Source organism: Crocodylus siamensis, chromosome 12 (assembly GCF_052110815.1).
Source record: "Crocodylus siamensis isolate JL-2025a chromosome 12, ASM5211081v1, whole genome shotgun sequence".
NCBI classification, from domain to species: domain Eukaryota; kingdom Metazoa; phylum Chordata; order Crocodylia; family Crocodylidae; genus Crocodylus; species Crocodylus siamensis.
Genome location: NC_143406.1, coordinates 31,441,210 through 31,462,103, shown reverse-complemented (window position 1 = coordinate 31,462,103; position 20,894 = coordinate 31,441,210). Strand labels below are relative to the sequence as shown.

Below are 20,894 nucleotides of genomic sequence, written 5' to 3'. Positions count from 1 at the left end.
CAGCACAGTTTGGGGAGGACAGCAGCCAACAGTGATGAAAGAACAGATTAGGGACTATTTGGAAAAACTGGACATGTACACGTCCATGGGGCCGGGCAGGATGCACCCAAGGTGCTGAGGGAGTTGGCTGATGAAATTATGGCCAGGGGTTCTGCAATCTTTGAAAACTCATGCCTATCAGGAGAGGCCCCAGATGACTGGAGAAGGGCAAACATATTAGTGCCCATATTTAAGAAAGGGAAGGAAGAGGATTCAGGGTACTACAAACTAGTCAGCCTCATCTCCAACCCCTGGGAAAAAAAAAATTAAATTAAATTAAAAAAAAAAATAAAAAAAAAAATAAAAAAAAAAATCACAGAGTGATTTTTGAATGATTCCTCAAGGAATCTACCTTCTCCAACTGCTTAGAAATAATGATTAGGAACAGTCAGCATGGATTCACCAAGACATGTCATGCCTGATGAACCTTATTGCTTTCTGTGATGAGATGACTGGCTCTGGATGTGGGGAGACCAGCAGATGTGATATACTTTAATTTATTAGCAAGGACTTGATACAGTCTTCCATAACATTCTCACAGGCAAGCTAAGAAAGTATGGGCTTGATAAATGGACTGTAAGGTGGAGAGAAAACTGGCTAGAGCATCAGGCTCAGAGGGTAGTAATCAATAGTACAATGTCTAGTTGGTAGCCAGTATCAAGTGGAGTGCCCCAGAAGTTGATCTTGGGGCTGGTTTTTGTTTAGTATCTTTATCAGTGACCTGGAAGATGGCATAGAGCGCACCCTTATTAAGTTTTCAGACAACACCAAGCTGAGGGGAGCAGTCGATACGTGCAGGGTAGGGCTAGGATTCAGAGTAGGCTAGGCAGATTGGAGGATTGGGCCAAAAGAAATCCCATGAGATTCAACAAGGACAAGTGCAAAGTCCTGCACTTAGGACAGAACAATCCCTTGCACCAGTACAGGCTGGGGACTGACTGGCTGGGCAGCAGCTCTGCAGAAAAAGACCTGGGATTATAGCAGACAATAAGCTGAATATGAGCCAGCATTGTGCCCTTGTTGCAAAGAAGGCTAACGACATCCTGGGCTGCATTGGTAGGAGTGTTACTAACATGTAAAGGGAAATGATTACTCCCCTCTATTCAGCACTGGTGAAGCCACATCAGGAGTACTGTGTTCAGTTTGCCACCCCCCCACCCCCAACTACAGAAAGGATGTGGGCATCCTGCATGTCCAAGCAATGCTCTTGTACTTCTCCTTAGTTATTTGTCCAAGTTTCCACTTCTTATAAGCTTCCTTTTTGTGATTTAGTTTACTGAAGAGTTCCCTGCTGAGCCAAGTGGGTCTTCTGCCATGCTTGCCAGTCTTCCTACACATTGGGAGGGTTTGTTCCTGCACTCTCAGTAAGGTTTCTTTAAAGAGCAGCTAGCTTTCCTAGGCTATTCTTGCCCTCAGACTGGCTTCCCAGAGGATCCTGCCCATGAGTTTCCTGAGCAACTCAAACTCTGCTTTTATGGAATCCAGGGGTCCTTACTTTGCTGCTTTCCATCCTTCTTTTTGTCAGGATTCTGCACTCGATCATCTTGTGGTCAGTACTCCCCAAGTTGCCATCCACTATACTACATTCTCCACCAATTCTTACTTTCCCTGTTTGTTGAGCAGCAGGTCAAGAAGAGCATGGAGCAGGTCAAGAAGACTTTAATAAAGTCTTTTAAAAAAACTGAAACGCTTCTCCCAATGTATATTATGAAGTAATGCCATAAACTTAACTGTGACAGTCTAAATGAAGTGCATTTTTCTTGGCTTTTTGCAACAACAGCATATTGGGTTGTAATAACAGATGCACTGTATTCAGCCTTGAGGTTTGACCTGGAGTACTGTGCCCAGTTTGGGGCATCACATTAATACAGACATAGACAAACTCGAAACTCCGGTGAAAAACAACAAAAATGATCAGAGATCTTGAAAGCATAACTTACAGGAAATGGCTGAAATACTATGAAGGGTGGTAACAGACCATTCTCTGTGGCTGTGGGCGCCAGGACAAAATATTGATCTTAAATTGCAACAAGGAAGATTTATGTTAGATACCAGGAATAACTTTCTTACTAGCAGGGGAGGCTAAACTTTGGAGCAGATAAACTAGAAAGACTGTGAAAACTCCATTTTTGGAAATCTTTAAGAGCTGGTTAGAGAAACACTTTGCCAGGACAGTATAAACAAAAATGATCCTGTCTTACAAAGATGGATGAACAGTACAAGATAACATCCTGAGGTCTCTTCTGGCCCTATTTTTATGATAAAGTTATATGAGAACTTCACTTTGCAAATTTCAGCAGCAATTGGCTTTGCATTCTATATGAACTGAAAACCTTTTACTGAAAAACTTAAAAAGTATGGTTTAGTAAAATGTGTTCACCAACTTACAGAATTAGCAATGGCATGGATGACTCTGGAAAATCCCACTGCATCATTAAGTTGTCCCTATAAGTAAAGATCTGTGTGTAAGTGAAGCATTAACTTAAACAACTTATAAGCATCCTGACCTCTAAAATATTTAACCAGGAACTATCCGAAACGAAAGCCCTCAATTTTGTCTAATGATGAAAAAAATTAGACCTCGCAAAAATAGAACTATCTGGGGAAAAAGTACCCATGTGGTCAAAACAGGGAACATGTGTCAGAACTGTAGTTCTATTCAGAGCTCTCTAACTTGGGGTTAAACAAGAGAGGGTTAAACAATTCAAAACCTATGCATCATGTCAATATCTGCATAACAACAGAACCAAGTCTTCAAGCTGTTAAAATTAAGCTTAAGTACCCAGAGGAACTGCTATCAATTAAAATAACATATAGCTTTATTTCTACTTTACTAACTCTGAGCATTGTGATGGTTGTCAAATTGCCAACGCTCTCTAAAACTCTTGCAAAGTATCTTGCATTTCTGTTACTAAACTAGCTTACTATTGTACAGGAAATCAGGCAACCTAAGAGTCGGGGCAAATATCCCCACTCTCATTCCCACCAACTAGACCTTAACTATTGAAGCTCATAGTGGATTTCCCTTTCCTCTAAAAGATATGATCATTACAACGTACAAAAGAGTGAAAGACAGGTGGAGAAAGTTGCAACACAAATAAGCACGTAAAAGTCAAATAATCCTGTTCCCCACCCCGACAATATTTCTATTAAAGCTCTCTCTCTCTCAAGATCAAATGACCAATATTTACCTGTTCTTTTTCTTGTTTCTGCTGTTCTCTTCTTTTGCGCTCTTCTTCATCTACCTTGCTAATGATAATATATCTTTCCTTCTGAAATTAGTAATGTAAAAGTATTTTAGAAATAACCATAGACTAAAATGAAGACTAAAATCTTTCCAACATTAATATATAAAACTAACCACAATTTGCCATCTGAATCTACTACAAAATTATATTTCAGCTGTTGTAGTCACAGTTCATTGCAGGAATTACCTTGTAAACAAAACACTGGGGCTGCTTACAGACACGAGGAAAAAAATTCCACAGTGCTTTACTTTCAGCTTCATGCACCCCTACACTGAGCTCAGTGCATGCCCAGAAGAGGCATCACATTAGTTTGATGCCAGCTTATCCAGTGTCTGTATAGATCGTGTGCTTCAGCAGGTCTTTTTGGCAATTTTATCCAATAGCCGACTGAATCAGCTATTAGATAAAAGTGCCAAAAAGCCCCACTGAAGCACACGATCTATACAGACATTGGATGAGCCAAGTTAGACTGATACACATCCTCTTCCGGTAAAGCACTGCTTTTTGTTTTTTTGGGTTTTTTTTTTCTTAAACACGTCTGCCAGGGGCCATTATTATAAACCCTCATCCTCACCTACCTTCACCCCTATGGATTTATTTTCACGTGGTTATTTGAGCTAAAAGTTAATTTTTGGTTCAAAGGAAGATTTATAAACATTTTCTCCATAACTTAGAGAACCTTAAAACTTTTTTAATAAACACTTCACAGATAAAACTTACAGTCTTTGGGAGAAATCAGTATATTCTGTAGCTGCTAACAGAACGGTAATCTCACAGGGCAATAATCACATTTGACTCCAAACCCTCAATGAACCGAGTACCAGATCCATTACTTTAAAACAGTTAGTAGTTCTACTCATCTATCAGTATTAAAGTTAACACAATTATGTTTCCAATCATTATTTTAGAATCCATTTATTAAAAAGTTATTATAAAGTAGCTTATCATAATTTAATAAGAAATTTTAAATGTTTGCAGAATAAAAACTGTTTGCCAGATAGAGCTTTAGTAGCTCAAAATTTCACTAAGACTTCAGTTTCTTGTCCTTACATCAAACAGACGTATAAAATATTAAGATAGTTACCTTCTCTGTCTCCAGAGTTTCAACATGGATACCTTTTGGATATCTACAGTAAACAGCAACAAGCAAACTAAAATTAATTACTAATTTAGCAAATAGTACATTGAAGCTACACTTTTAGAGCACCTTTTAGCTGAAAAAAGGGGAAATTCAAATTAACAGGCTATTAAAATTTCACTATCTTGCACAACTAAAGTGCTTTAAACCACTGTTGGTGTTAAATTCTATTGCACTGTTATACACTGTCTGATCAACTGCTGCTGTGAAATCTACAGAAAGGTCTCTGTATCAAAATTTCAATGGGACTTCCTCAAAGCACTGGGTCCCTTTGGGCAAATGAATAAAATTAGTCATAATAATGATAAAATACTGCACTCATATGTAGTATAAATGTTAAGGACAACACTGAGAAAATCTACTTGTTAAATAGTTAAGACATCCTAGCCCTATCCTCTTACTAAGAGCTTTAATTTTGTCATCAAAAAAACAAAACAAAAACTTCACATTTATGCAGAGTTCAAATACTAAACATTTGAGAGGAAGTTTCTTCAAGATGAAAACAGCCACTTAAGGCAATGCTTTAGACCAGGGGTGGGCAAAATGTGGCCTGAGGTCCGGATGTTGCCCGCCAGACCGTTCTATCCAGCCCATGGGGCCCCCAAAGAATTTAGAAAAATCAATATTTATCTGCCCCTGGCTGCCTGTCATGCGGCCCTCAATGGCTTGCCAAAACTCAGTAAGCAGCCCTCTGCCTGAAATAACTTCCTGCCCCTGCTTTAGACTGTGGGTCGCTGTTCGGTTTTACCCTACTGTACAGACAGACATTAGCTGTTCAGATGTTCAGCAATAACTATGCACTGAGTATCATGCTATTACATGACCACTATAATCTGCCACACTGCACTAATCAATTAATTTTAGTTAGAAATAGAAAAGATATGCTCAATTTAAAATATGAACATTCTTTTAATTACTAATGAACTCTTTAACCTATAAATATCCACTCAGTTTCATGTTATAAGATAGTATTTTCTAAGGAAGTCTGATACACATTGCATTTAGGTTAATTTAGGGTAAGTTGATATTACAGATTCTCATTTAAGAAACTGTATACATATACAGTAATGAAAAAAGTTATAAATAACTTACTTCCAGCTCACTGTCTGATAAATTAATTTCCTTTGAAATCTTCAAAAGCAAGACAAAAAAAAAATCACATTATTAATGATTATCATACATAACTATTGTAGAATAATCATGGTAAAAGAATATCTAATTCTAATACCTAAAGGCATTTTTAACATAAAGCAATTAATGGTATTATCAGTAGCCATAACATTTGAAAGGTGCTTTGGCAAACTACAGCTTGATTTCAGACAAAGCGATTGCATATTAAACAATAGTTACTAACAGTAGTTCCACAATTATCCCTCTGATAAAAGTTACTTGCTAAAAAGTAGTACTTCATCAATTACTTAACTTTGCCTTTCTTACTAAAACCTATTAAGAGCTATCCCTGTATCCTTAGTAATCTGGTTAGTCCAGTAATTTCGTCCTATTCTTGCTTTACCCAGTTCATAAAACACACAGTATAAAGCTTCCAAATTTTAAATCACCACAAAAGCCACCTGCTATTCAAACGTATGAAGCACGCCAATTAAGATGGCAATGTTTTAAAAAGGAAATCGCAGTAATCAACAGGAAACATGCCAAAATAAACAACATTTATTGATACTGAGATTCAGATAAAATCATTGCTCATTAGCAAAAGCACCTCTAAATCTTAGAAAGAACTTTAAAATGACCAACGGTAGACTTCTGCCATACCCAGATGTGCTGATACTACATCATAACTTCTGAATTACCACACAGAAGTTTTGCTTTTTAAAGTACAGCATGATATCCAGGCAAAAACAAAGCTCTGTGCCAGCATGCCAACTTTCAGTATTCAGTCCAACTTAGTCGTTGGAAATAAGTATATTGAGATCTGCCATAAATTTCCCCACTCTACACCTCCTTACTAGGTCACATGTATTTTCTGATACAGGAGAGGTTTGACCATTTACTAAGTTTATTTTCAGAAGCTGACCCTGTGCATGGCTCCAGTTCCAAACTTTCATTTTCTTCATTCTTTAAGAAATCTTCTATTCGCTCCCTAGAAGAAACAGATCAAGCAGATCAGGTTGGTTTTTTTCCCCCCTTGCATTAATATAACCCCTTACTTCCCAATGAGATAAATGCTTTAATAATCTATTTATACTTATAAGGACATGTTTAGCATATATATGCTGCCACTGTTTATACTGACTTTGAAGAAACAGTAGTATAGAGACAAATGTTAATACCTTGGGTTACCAATTAAGAAAATCAGTGGAATACAGACACAAACATAAGCCCTTATGAAGCCCAGGAGCATATAACCATTGTTTTTTTAACTAAGATATTCACACACTGACAACTGGATTAAAACTTTATCACTGAATATTAGTGATAAAGTCCTTTGAGCACTGTCACAACACTTGTATTGAAGACAAAGTATTGAAAGATCTCTAGTAGCAAAAAGATAGCCTGTTTAAAAAAAAAACAAGTTTCATATTCCCAAACAAAAATTCACTCAAAGGAAAGTATGGCTAATAGTGTTCCATTTCTTGGCTAGATTAACAAGTTGGATCACTAATTGTGCACAAATAAAAAAACTGTGCTCTACCACCTAAGAAACAAGAAGTATGTCAAGATAGCAATACTTTTTTTCAACTTACACTACTCTCTCAATGAATTTTTTCTGATCTTCAGGAATTGTCACAGGACATTTTGTGGCATTAGGAGAAATATATGACAGGGAACCAGCACCATTGGCTTGAGAACGTTTTTCATCATACTGCTCCCGTAACTGTCTTTCTTCTTCCTGATTTAAATATGGTATTCCTAAAACAGACAAGATAGTTTGTAATCCTCATTAAAAGCATTGCAAGACTATTTAGTTTAGAAAAGCTCAACCATTAGATGCAACAGATTTCAAGAGTTAGACTCAAACAAAAAGAAAAAAGACATCTGTACATTTCTAGTGCATCTTCTAGATCTCTTGCTTCTTGTCTTTAGATGCAGTGGATTCTTTTAAGTGCCAACCACAACAGCTGGCACCTTCAGGATTTGTTAGACTGCAAGATCAGTGCTTCTATAAGTCTCACAGGCAGACCCATCCATCTGGAACAGAGCCTCATATAAGTTGATGGACTTTGGGGTCTTAGCCTCTGATGGCTTCCCAGGTGTTACCACAATTATCAAAAATACTCTCCTTTTCCATGATACTTCCAAAAAACCTCAAAAATACTTAGTTAGGCTGCATTTGTGCCAATGTACCTTCCACTACTCTGGGCAAAATATGCTCAAAACAAGTAGACACTACACTTTTTAAACAAGAAAATCTCAATGGGTACAGTCATTTTGTCATCATCCTCCCCTCCACCCGCCAAATCACTATAAAATCCTACCTGCATAATTAAGATACTAGATAGGCTAGGACCTTACACACTTTACCAAGAGGTGAGATTACATGACAAAAATCAGCTACCTATTTTCTGCGAGTGGGGGGAGATACTGTTCTAACAGTTTTAGAGTTATTGAAAGATGAAGCTTACCATTGCGAAAAACTTTATTAAAATCAAATCCTTGGTTTGCTAAAAAGTCTATACTTGAACTCTGAAATAAAAAGAAATAGCTTTATTATTAAATTTAATTTCAGTGGTAAATAAAGTTAATTTGCTGAAACCAGCTTGGGTTTTAAAAAACATTCTAGCTCCATTCTTTTTTCAAAATTATTGTGACTTCCCTTTCTTAAGTTCATAGAATTAATGTAAATTTAGACTATGCAATAAAATCTTTTATAAAAAAAAAGGTAACATTTAATGTAAAGGGACTTGCATCATAACTCTCCAGAAATAAGTTGTCAGTTGTTCTTGGATCGTCTGCGATTTGTGTATTATGGATAAATATATCCCAAGACCTGAATACTAAGTCACAATAAGTGGTCAGTTGTTTGAAGAACAGCATTTGAATGATTACCAAAACAATCCACGTCAGGATTACATACCATCGCTTAGCTATTGAATCACAGGTAATGTGACAAATGAACCAAGTGACATTCCAAAAGCCCTGCAGGAGTTGCTTTAGCAATGAGAGAGACTTAATATCCAGGACAACAGGGAAAGCAAGAAGGCAGTAGTCTTGGTGGCAATTAGAAATCTGAAACATTACTGTAAATGAAAAAGTTCACTGAAGCCAGTGATGAAACCACAGCTCTTCACTTATGACAATTATAAGAAACAGATGCTCTTTTACACCAAATGACAACCAAAAAAAAATGCAGCTTTGTTCAAGGGCAAAGTAACAGAGCAGACCTCTAGTGCTGGATGAAGAGGATTTGGGACTGAGCAGGAAAACTGCCCCTTGTTTCATTCCTTGTATTCAAAGCATGGGAGTTGGTTTACAAGAAGTATACAAACAAGATACCATAAGCAAACTTCAGTTTCTCCTACCCAGAGCAACCTACAGAACTAAGTGACTTGGGTCAAAACCTAGCAAGAATATTATAACAGGATTTTAATGACAAAAAGCAGGGAAAGCAACAGAGTGAACAAGTGAACGATAATTCTGTATGTAACTTGCTGCAGTAAACAGGAAACACCAGCTAGTAAGTATCAACACACTGGTATCTTGTGCTCTTTCAAACTACAAGGCATAATATTTGTGTACACAAAAGAGTTCAGCATCACAACTGTCCAGAAAGAGTTGGGTTAGAAAAAAAAAAACAAGCATACAGTGATACCATAAAGCTGTTTTTGTGTCGCTTCACTCTGGCTATAAATTTTGGTCTTTCATACACTACTTTTAATAAGGGAAATGATCAAACACAGTAAAAGGGACTCAACTGCTTTGGCTGAATCCCATGGACAAAAATCATATTAACTGTTCACAAAGCAATGAGATTTTTTGGGAACAAGCAAGCAAACAAAAAGAGCCATCATTGTGAGTATCAGTGTCAGCTCAGCTTCAGAAGGTATCATTCCTGTATGAAGAGGCTGACATAGTTAAAGAGCCAATTAAATTGACAGTAGAAAAAATAGTCCTAAGTATTTTAAAAACATAGTAGGAAAAAAAAAATTCCCAGAATATACAGAAACTTGTTTTTCCACTAACCTGACAGACAAACTTGACATCTGGTGAACTTCTGTTGAAGGGTTTTGGAAAAATATAGAAATTAAATGACTTCATTATGTACCTGTGAAAGATGAGAGCTGTACGTCAGAGAGCTTAGCAATATTATCAAGTAAAAATATCAAGAAGTCAAGGGATCAACATACTTCTCTTCCATGTGATCATATTTAAAAGTGCAAAGGCCAAACTGAAACAGCAAGAAATCCATGGAATGCTGGAAGGAAAGGGAAAACGAAAGTTAAAAAAACAGAAAGCACTTTCAAAGGCAACTATAAGGCAACTCAGGAAATATGTGATATTCCTTGGCATGAATTGTACGCTCTTTGAAACTACTTGCGACTCGCATATGCCTCAAATGCTATCCCCAATTTCTTTGGTTTTACAGCCTCAATCCTTAGTTTCTATTTCATTACTAGACTCGAAACCCACAAACAGTCAACTCTGAATGATGGTACGCATGAAAACAGAGGAATTGGCCATAGACACCAAGTTGTCAAATACACAAAACCAACAAGACAAATTGGATAACTATTCTACCTTCTTGTGGTTATAGAAATATTAAGTAAAATGTTAAGTGTGATTTTTTTAATTTAGTAAAATCTTGACTCTCTTGACTTCTCTCTCCAGTCGTCCGAGATCTAAGATCCGAATTGTTATTAAAGCACTACCAACGTCCAGAAGCAGATCCAAGATTTTACACTGGGGGTGTGGGAGCAATGACCAGTATTGCAGGAGCTGTAGTCCCATGCTCCTAACCTCTGACTAGTGACAGAACAGTCCTTCAAAAAATCAAGTCATGAACCCTTGTAAAACCCCCATTTCATATGACAGCCGAGGCTTCTGTTTGGTGGCTTTCTTCTCCTTTGAGCACAGGATCAGATACTGTATTAACATAAATGATAAAGTTCTCCACCTACATCCTATTGGTACTGCATACAGGTAGCATCAGTGCACGCAGGCAGAAGCACTAGCATAGACACAACACAGATGTTTTACAATTGTGCCATCAAGCACTCGACAATTGCTAAAGCAGTGGCAGAAAGCTCTTTCAAAAATAAGCAGTGTTGGAACTTCACAATAATCATAGCACTAGGCTACTGAAACTCATCTATTGTTTTAAAGTGTATACATCTAAAAGCAGGATACATCGAAGTTACAAACCAGAGGGCTCAGGGGGAGTTGATACCAAATTTCCTGGGTACACAGCCCTGCTGGGCAAGCATTTCAGTAGTAGCTGGGCAAGTGACAGCTCCTTTCATCCCAGGGGCTCCCTGAGCAAAGCACAGCCCTATTCAGTTCTGATCTGGCTCAGGGGGGAACAAGTGTGTGCACTACCCCACAGCATTGCTTTTATCAATAAGTATTTTGACCCAAGGAGCGTAGCATCTTCTCTATTGTATAATCCGGCTAAAACTGGATTCTACAAGCAAAGTTAGATAGTAACCACATTTTATTCATGAAGTTCAAATTGTTCTCTCCGAGCCATATCTAAAAAGGCAAGTAAAAATCTCCTGGTCTCCGTACAGTGCCCGACATCACACACTGATACATGCCCAAAGTAATTGGGGGTAATCTCACTTACACTGTACTACCTACAAAGAAAGGCAAAATGTTTCAGGGGTTACACTGAAAAGTTACCTTTTTAAGTTTCTGGTATCTTTCTTCTGGTGTGTCAAAGCCATTGGTTAATGCACTAACAGATGGCCCATCACTGATGCCTAAAAATTTAGGAAATAGTTTTATTTTACTGACCCCCCCCTTAAAGAGAGTTAGAAAAAGCACTGAAAGCTGGGCTAAGCACGTTGCCTCTACTTAAGGTGCAGAACATCGCCTCGCAGCAGAAAGCTCCCATTCTGTTAAAAGCATCTTTCCATCAGGGATGAACATGCATTTGAAAACACAGATGCTAGTTAACTGCTGTCATTCAAAGCTCAGCGAACTCCCAACAGACAGCGAAGCTACGTGTTCAGAGCGCATCTGGGAGGGTCGTGCTCTGCCCGACACCTGCAATGTACTGCCCGACGCCTGCAACGTAGGCAAGGCCAACACAGCAGTGTTTCAGCGTTGCTGAAACCAGGGGGCAAGGGGATGAGTGGAAGAGGGATGCTCTGCCAAGTGGCTGCTGGCCGCGTTTGGGCATTTCCTGACCCATCTACGTCTCCTGCTCTGAGGCAGCTGGTGCTTTCTCTCTCCCCCAAAACCCCCGCAGCCAGCCAGGGAAGGCCGCGCAGCAGGGGCAGGTGCCCGCAGCCCCGGGCCGCGCCGCTGCTACCTGAGAACTCCCCGTCGATGGCCAGGAAGTCCGCTTCCTCCACAGCGTCGTACACTTTATTCAGCGTGTCCTTAAAGTCTGCGGGGAGACAAGGACCGTACGCCTGAGCCCCACGCCCGCCCCGGGAGAGGCCGGCCGACCGGCCGGCGCGGGGTGCCCGGCGCCCTCCTGCTCCGGGGCAGCAACGGCGGCTGCAGCGCCGGGCACACAGGCCAGGGCAGGGCCTCAGGGGCCGCCCGCCAGGCCCCAAGCAAAGGGGGCGGGAGGAGGAGGAGGAGGAGGGCGAGACGCGGGCCCACACCCCGGCCAGGCCCCGCGCCCGCGCGCCACCATCACTCACTGCTTCGGATCACCTCCATGCCCGCGGCCCCCGGGCCCGGCCGCGCCTGCAACCGGCTCCGCAGAGGCCGAGCGCTTCCGGAAACAGCCCCTCCCCCGGCCACGTGGGTGCTCACGTGACCGTGGCGGGGGCGGGCGACCGCCATCTTACCCTGCCCCTCAACCGGCGGGGGCGGTGCTCGCTTCAGCTGTGGCCGGCCGGACCCGGCTCACGCCGGACCTTATTTGAGCATGTGGGCATGCAATAGCCCAGCCCGGCCGGAGAACGAGGTCTGGTTGTACCCTTTTGCTGCACAAAGTGGGGGTGAGTTGTAAGTCTCCGTCAGGAAGGGTCGCTTCGCGCCGCATCTTAGTCTCCTCACGCAGAGATGCCGGTTGCCGCAGGCGAAGTGTGTCCCGCTCAGGTGGGGAGGAAGAAGGTGAACGCAACTGCTTTCGTCTTGACCCGGCCCCATTTGCAGCGTTAGGTTGAAGCCCAGAGTCTGAGTGCACCAGACGCGTGGTTTACTCAAAACGCGGCTTTTTTAGGAAAAACTTTTACAGCGTATCTGCAACCAGAACTGTGCCATTTTAATGAAAACATCCATCTGGCAATTGTAGGCGTAAAACATTATGGAGTTGGCAACCAATGGCCCACTATGCAGATCCAGTCTGATTTGGTTCACGTTTTATTAATGATGCGCAGACCCCCTGCTGCCGCCCGGCCTCTGGCTTTGCTCCACCTTTCACTTGCCTTCAGCCTCTTGCTCTGCAGGAGGTTGTTCTCCCACACCACTCAACTTTTGCTTGCCCTCACCACCAGATGGGCCAGTCCAACTCTTGCCTGCTGTGCTTTTCAGCAGCACATCTTTCTGGGGAGGCTACCTTAAGGGAGCAAGAGATCAGCCATTGAGACAGCAGGTGATTAGCAGAGATCCTCCGATTAAAAAAATCCCCAATTTTCACATTGAAGAAGTAACTCAAAATCCACATTTTTCTGTGATTAAAATGAAACACCACTATCTGTATCTTGTATTTTTATTAGTGGTGTTTTATTTTAATCTCAGAAAAATGTGGATTTTGGGTTACTTTTTTTAATATGAAAATTGGGGATTTTTTTTTTATTAGAGGAAAAAAACCATGATCCTTGGTGATCAGTGTCCTGCAGTGGCAGATGGATTGCAAACACTGACCCATGGTTAGAAGAGGTTGCTGACCCTTGACAGATGCCCTGCCCCCTGGTCACCATCTTGGAACCAGAAGTCCCACCCCATAAACCCAACCTTTGCCACCAGAAGTCCTTCCCCTTGCCCCCAGGAATTATTCATTTCAACAAGGGGCTTTGCCATCTCAGAACCAGAAAAATACCAAATTATATGCTAAAAATCAAGCATCTACAACATTTATTAATTTGATTTCAAATAATATTTTTATTGTGATTTACGTGTGGGTAGTGTACACAGAGATGATTGCACATTACCTTAACATGAAGTCTTACTTGTGTATACCATGAGGGCTGGGGGGGCACAGGGGCATGGGTATAGGTTTGTGGGGAGTCTGGGGCAGGGTGTGGGGGAGATAGGTGTGGGTGTGGGATGAGGGAATGTGTGGGGGGTGCGGTTTGTAGTGGGTTGTGTGTGGGAGAGGGTGGCTGAGGGGTGTGAGTGTTGGGGTCTGCGCGTATGGTGGAGTGTGCTTGTGGGACTCAGTCTGTGAACACACATACACACTCTCACACTCTCTCCCTCCCTCACTGCACGCACATACCCACACACACCCATCCTACTTCTGGCCCCAGGCTACTGGTGCAGTCCAAAAATGCAGCCCGGGGCCACATGGTGCTGGAGCAGCCGTGCAGGGAAGCAGTGAAAGCCAGGGCAGGCAGAGGTTTCTGGTTGGGGGTGAGAGGGGCTGGGGGGCCAGAGTCAGGCTGGTCTTGCTGCTGGCTCCTGCCAGCTCCCCCTGTGTCCTACTGCCCCTGTCTCCTGCCATCTTTGACAGGCAGCCAGGAGCAGATAAATATTAATTTTCTAAACTTTTTAGGTGCCCCATGGGCTGGATAGAATGGCCTGGTGGGCTGAATCGGGCCCACAGGCCATATTTTGCCCATCCCTGATTTATACCAACAAGGATCTGTTCCAGAATTAAGCATATTGGAGACAGATAGCTCAGTTTTACACTGGACAAAATACTGTTATGCCTTGTTCTTCTGGTACCATCTTCCTGTGGCAGTGCCCTCTGTATGTAATAAAATGCATTAAGGCAATCAGGACTTGTGGTAGAGATGATATCTTTTATTAGACCAACCAGAGTTTTGCAAAGAAAATTATTTAATTGCAAGCTTTTGGGCACAAACACTCCTCATCAGGCACTGGAGAAAAGATTATAAAAGTTTTCCTGGGTAGAAATGAAAGTTCATATTTCATAGGATTTCACAGAGGAGTCACTAGAAATAGAATTTTTTTTTGCAAAAATCTTATTGGTCTAATAAAAGATATCTCTATTACGAGTCCCAATTGGCTTTTCCTCTAGACCAATACAGCTACAACTTGGATACCTGACACATGGAAGATATCGAATTTTGCGATTAAAAAAGAATGAAATCTTCATATTTTCCCAAGCAGGAAGCAACTGTAACCACCTGAAACCTGAGATCCTGCTCCTACCTTTGTTTCAAGGTAATTTGCATCATGACAGATCCTCACAGGAGGTGATAAGCTTCATGCCAGCTATGAACTGATTGCCCAGAGGAGTTTTCCAGCTATTAAATCCTCTGTGAAATCCTATGAAATATGAACTTCCATTTCTACCTAGGAGAACTTTTAGAATCTTTTCTCCAAAGCCAGATGAAGGGTGTTTGTGCCTGAAAGCTTGCAATTAAAGAACTGGTTTTTGCAAAAATCTTGTTGGTCAAATAAAATACATCATCTCTACTATGAGTGCTGATTGCCTTTTCCTCTAGACCAATATGGCTACAACCTGGATACCTGATAAAATGTATTAGTCTTTTCAGTGCCAACCTCAGAATATCTCTGCAGAAGTATGGCTTTGTGGTATCTGGGGACTGCCACTGGGGACATCAGCCTTTATATAATTCAACATTATCTTATCCCATTCTCATAAATAAATTAAGAGGCTGTAACATAGATGTTTACATGGTCCGGTGGGTGGCAGATTGGCTTAGCGGTCGCACTCAGAGAGTGGTAGTGGGTGGGTCGGTATTGACCTGGAAGGCTGTGGGTAATAGGGTCCCTCAGGGTTTGGTCCTTGGACCTGTACTCTTCAATATCTTCATCAGTGACATGGATGTGGGCATGAAGTGTACTCTGTCAAAGTTTGCGGACGATACTAAATTGTTAGGTGAAGCACACATTCCACAGGGTAGGGAACAATTGCAGGCAGACCTGGACAGGTTAGAAAAGTGGGCAGTACACAAAAGGATACAGTACAACAAGGACAAGTACAGAGTGCTGCACCTAGGGCACAATATCTAGCACACTTACTGGCTGGGAATTGACCATCTCAGCAGCACAGAAGCAGAAAGGGATCTTGGAGTCATAGTGGACTCCAAGATGAACATGAGTCATCAGTGTGACAAAATCATCAGCAAAGTTAAACCACACTTTATCAAGCATCAGCAGATGCATGACAAATAGATCCAAGGAGGTGATACTTCCCCTCTATGCAACATTAGTCAGACCGCAGTTGGAGTACTGCATCCAGTTTTGGGTGCCGTACTTCAAGAAGGATGTTGATAGAGGAGGGTCACTTTTATCGTTAGAGGCTTACATGACAAGCCATATGAGGAGAGACTGAGGGACCTGGATCTCTTCAGCCTCTGCAAGAGAAAGCTGAGAGGTGATCTTGTGGCTGCCTAGAAATTCATTAGGGGGATGCAGCAAGGGATCGGAGATGCTCTGTTCACCAGGGTGCCTCTTGGGGTAACAAGGAACAATGGTCACAAACTGACAGAGAGCAAATTTAGGCTAGGTATCAGGAAAAGCTTCTTCACAGTAAGGGTGGCTAAAATTTGGAATGGCCTTCCAAGGGAGGTGGTGCTTTCCCCTACTTTGGGGGTCCTTAGGAGAAATCTGGATAGGCATCTGGCTAGGGTCATCTGACCCCAGCACTCTTTCCTGCCTTGGCAAGAGATCGGACTCAATCTGTTCTGACCCTAACATCTATGAATTGTCTATCTAGGTTCCACACTTGACTGCCTGTTAGAGTTAAAATTAGTTGATGTAGAGTTTTGAATCTTCATATAGTCCCAACCTGGAAAACTTTTGAAAATAGCTGTATCTTAATTTTGTAGCATTATGTGTCGTGTTTAAGACCAAACTGCTGCTTTCAGCAAACACTAATAAAGAAGGCAGTCCGCAGGCTGGATGTGGCCTGCCAGGCCATTCTATCCGGCCCGCAGGGCCCCTACAAAATTTAGAAAATTAATATTTATCTGCCCCTGACTGTCATGCTGCCCTCAATGGCTTGCCAAAACTCAGTAAGTGCCCCTTCACCCAAAATAACTGTCTGCCCCTGCCACAGGATAATGTTTTGATGGTCAGTGTTCTGGTAATCAGAGTTGCTACTCTAAATTTTAGAGTATGCTTCCACAGTAATCTCTTCAGATTCTCATATTATGTTCTGTTATGAGATGCTACTTACTGTTCATCACTATCATAACAAGGAACCCAGATGGTAATGCTGGAGCTTATATTGGCTGATCCACTTCCATGTTCATTTTATGTCATTTACTGTCTGGGACGAGCATTTTATTTGGGGAGGAGTCTAGTTCTTGATTGCTCACTGATCAGCATAGGCTCTCCACTCTGTGATTGACTTTGTTTTAGTGGCAAATCAACATTTCTTTCTCTTGGGTCTTCCTGCATAACAGACTGGGGAGGAAAGAAGTGGAATAATAATTTTAAAATAGTATTGAGCCTTTAAAAAAATGAGGATTTTGTGATTAATGCTAGTTGTTTTTTATACTCATTGGTAGCTTAAATGGGAGAAAAGCTTATATTCATGAGATTAGTTCACTGCTTATAGCTTAAATGTAATATTTTTAAATGGTTTAAGAGTGTTTGAACCTTCAAATTTTCTTTGGCCTTCAAAAGAATCAAACACCTGCACAATTACATAAGCACCAGTTTTTTTTCCTGTAGACTTAATGAGAAGCTCCACTTGTGCAAACTGAGTCCTCAACTTTTCAGGAACTACATTTGCATGAGTGCAGTTGCAATGTTTGAATTACTTATTCCTACTGGCACTACAAGGGTAAATATGTATTACTTTTGGCTAGATTGGTACAGAGAAGACACAGTCTTTGTGATGGATTAAATTCCTTTTAGTCATTAGTTATTGTAAATAGTGACAATCTTAGGGATTCAAACAGTGACTTTCACAATAATGTATCACTAAATGCCACCTGATAATCACATAACTAAAGAAGTTGACCGTTCCACATACTAAACAGAAAACATTCAAATAGAAGCAAATTAGAGACCTACATTCCCTGTAACTTCTTATCCTTTTTGTTCCCATATAGACTTCCTTTCTTACAGCTTCCATGTAGTAGCCTGTTCATATAAGAATGCTTTAAAAAATCACCAGACAGGAGTAAAAGGAAAATGCAATTGGGTGGCTTCTCCTGTTCTGCACTAAAATTTAGACTAAGCTCAACCATATGTATCTCTGCTGTAAAACAGTGATTCTCAGCCAGGGTGCCATCAGTTGTACAAACATAGTTCATAAGATAACTTGAGATTTCAAATAGGAATCTGTAGTATGAAAAGCACTTGGACCTGTTGCAGTCTTTCTGAGTTCTTTGCAAGAGGAGAATTACTCCATTATTTTTCTGTACTCAAAAACTGAGTGAAAACTAAGAGCTGCCATTTTCTGAGAAGTGCCAGAAGTCCAAGTCTACCAACTAAGAACCACTGCTGTAGAGCAATTATTTAGACCTCTTCCATCACAGTTACCTTGCCTTTATCATCTGATAGGTTTGTAAGGAAGGCTGCACAATCATAAGCAAACATGTTCTTGTCACAGACCAGATGCTGAGAAAAAACAGTCTTTCTAGTGGCTATCAGCACAGCACTCTTCCTTCACTGTCAAAGTACCGTATTAACTTGGATCTAAGATGACCCCCCACAATAATCAAATTATATACATGAAAAAATTACGTTTTTTAAATTTTCTATGTATATAATCTAATTATTGGGGGGTCATCTTTAATTCACACCCCCACACTGGTGCAAGGGGGCAGGCAGTAGGGAGGCAGTTGGTTTGTGGAGGTCAAGCAGCTTACCCCCTGTTTGTGCCCATCCCCTTGCCACCTCTGCCTCGTGTCAACCGTCCTGCAGCCTCAGACCACTCCATTCCCCCAGCCTTTTATCCCCCTGTCACGGGTCCGCCCGTACGGGCGCAACTCACGTACCCGTGATCGCCTAGGGGCCCAGCCCCTTTGTGCACTTTGGAGTCACTCACATTCCCAGCCTGCTCCTCCCGCCAAGTCCGCCTGCCACGACTTCGATGATATAGGTTCAGTGTTGTTCCTTGGCAGGTACGGGTCTAGAAACGGGTCTCCGGTCTCGTCTGGTCTGGGGTCTTCGAGGGCTCTGGCCTCCCCTACACCCTCGCCTGAGCCTCCACACGGTGAGTCCCCAACGGTGTTCCCCTCAACCTGGCCGGGGTCGGGTCTCTCTCTTCGCCACACGCTAGTCCTCCTTAGTGACCCCCGGGTCACTTGGTAAGTCTCAGCGGGGTCCCCTAGGTATAGCCGGGGCCCGCCGTTCCTGCCAAGGGCCTGTCTACCAACAGTCCTCCCTGGTTCAGCCCACCTCTGCTGCCTGTGGCCAAGGGCCGCACCGGTGGTGGCTGCGGTGGGGGGGCTTCCCTGCTCCCAGCCTCCACCACCCGATCAGTGGCCCTGAGGGCCCTTCATCTGTCGTAGTTTGCCCCGCAGGGCTCTACCCTGCTCCAAAAGGTTCGGGCCGGCTTCCCTCCTGCCGTCCGCCTCGCTGCTGCTTCCCTACCGGGAAGCTCCTCCTCCTCCGGCTGCTTCCGGCCCCTGATGCACCGCCCCGGCGGCATTTTTGAACCCGCCGGGTCCTCGCAGCACCTGGAAGAGTTAATTAAAGTGCGTGCCGCCGGGCTCCACGCTGGGCTTATCTCCTGGGCTTTTGCGCCGGCTCCGGCTGTGCTGCGCCTCTCACGCCCGGCGTACCCGCGCTGCCGGCTCCGGCCGGGCATGCTCCGTCCCGCCTGGTGAGTCCCGGGGCTGCCTGGGGTTGGGGCTCTTCCACACACCACCCCCCCTTAAGATGCCGCTAGGCACTCTTCCTTCGTCTTCACCCTTGTGTATAGTCTCTCGGCCTCTGCTCTCTGTGCCCTCTCCACATCAGGATAGGAAATCCGCTACTATATTTGCCTTGCCCGGCCTGTAAGCCACCGAGAAACAGTACGGTTGCAAGGCCAGTGCCCAACGCATAATCCGTGCATTGTCCGTTTTTGTGGTGTGTAACCACCTCAGGGGCGCATGATCTGTCACCAACTTAAACTCACGGCCCAGTAGGTAACAGCAGAAGTACTCGACCCTCCACTTTATCACTAAGCATTCGCGCTCTATGGTCGAGTACCTGGTCTCCGAGTCGTGCAGCTTCCTGCTGGCATAGGCCACCGGTCTCTCTTCTCCGTTGACCTCTTGTGAGAGGACCGCTCCCAGTGCCATTGCCGACGCATCTGTCTGCAGGGTGAATGGGAGAGCGAAATCGGGTGTGTGTAAGACCACGTCTTGGCACAACGCTCGTCTTACCTCTTTGAACGCTCTTCGGCGTTGGGGCGTCCACTCCACCATCCCTGCTCGCTGGCCTTTAGTGGTCTCTGCTAGTGGCACCACGATCTCTGTGAAGTGGGGAATAAACCGGCGGTAATAGCTGGCCAGACCCAAAAACGCACGCATTTGCCTCTTCGTAGTCGGCTCCTTATACTCCCGGATGGCTGCCACCTTATCTATCAACGGTCACACCCAACCCTGTCCGACCAGGAACCCGAGGTACTTTGTTTCCTGTTTTCCCAAGGCACATTTCTTCAGGTTGACCATGAGGCCTACATGTCTCAGTTCCAGCAGGACCGCTCTTAAAGCCCGCAGGTGCTGTTCCCAGGTACTGGTATACACGATGTTGTCATCTATATACGCGGCAGCATACTGTTGATGAGGCGCTAGGATCCCCTCCATGAGCCTCTGGAACGTGGCGGCAGCTCTGTTGAGCCCGAAGGGCATGCGTTTAAATTCGAAGAGGCCCCATGGTGTTCCGAAGGCCGTCTTGCTCTGGTCTTCCCTTCGCAGCGGGATCTGCCAATACCCCTTCGATAGGTCCAGGGTTGAGATATATCTGGCCTGGCCGATGCCGTCTACCAGCTCACTGATGTGTGGCATCGGGAATGCGTCGAATCGCGTTATCTCATTCAGCCTTCGGAAATCAATACACAACCGAAGGCTGCCGTCCGGCTTCTCTACTGGCACAATTGGGCTGCGCCATGGGCTCCGCGAGGGGGTTATAATTCCTAACTCCAGCACTGTCTGGATTTCTTTCTTGATCATGGGGCGTTTGTGGTAAGGGATGCGTCGCCATCTCTCTCTTACTACCCGCCCCTCCTTGGTGACGATCCGGTGTTTGACGCCTCGCGCCCTTCCGGGTCGCTCTGTGAAGATATCCCAGAA

At 43.2% G+C, this 20,894-nt stretch overlaps 1 protein-coding gene across 2 annotated transcripts in view; it reads right to left on the bottom strand.

Moving 5' to 3' along the window:
• Window positions 1-12,315, bottom strand: part of PARN (poly(A)-specific ribonuclease) — a 122,327-nt gene extending 110,012 nt beyond the window's left edge. The window contains exons 1-12 of one of the 2 annotated variants that reach the window (XM_090023600.1): window positions 12,195-12,315; window positions 11,855-11,932; window positions 11,221-11,300; window positions 9,729-9,796; window positions 9,565-9,646; window positions 8,007-8,067; window positions 7,128-7,293; window positions 6,458-6,523; window positions 5,518-5,556; window positions 4,372-4,414; window positions 3,231-3,311; window positions 2,428-2,484 (exon numbers count right to left, since the gene is read on the bottom strand). In XM_090023600.1, coding sequence (XP_089879726.1) covers window positions 2,428-2,484; window positions 3,231-3,311; window positions 4,372-4,414; window positions 5,518-5,556; window positions 6,458-6,523; window positions 7,128-7,293; window positions 8,007-8,067; window positions 9,565-9,646; window positions 9,729-9,796; window positions 11,221-11,300; window positions 11,855-11,932; window positions 12,195-12,213 — 840 coding nt within the window. In that variant the 5' untranslated portion in view covers window positions 12,214-12,315. Of the gene's footprint in view, window positions 1-2,427; window positions 2,485-3,230; window positions 3,312-4,371; window positions 4,415-5,517; window positions 5,557-6,457; window positions 6,524-7,127; window positions 7,294-8,006; window positions 8,068-9,564; window positions 9,647-9,728; window positions 9,797-11,220; window positions 11,301-11,854; window positions 11,933-12,194 lie in introns of those variants that run through there. The other variant, XM_090023601.1, reaches the window with a different exon arrangement.
• Between the last annotated feature and the right edge of the window lie 8,579 nt (window positions 12,316-20,894).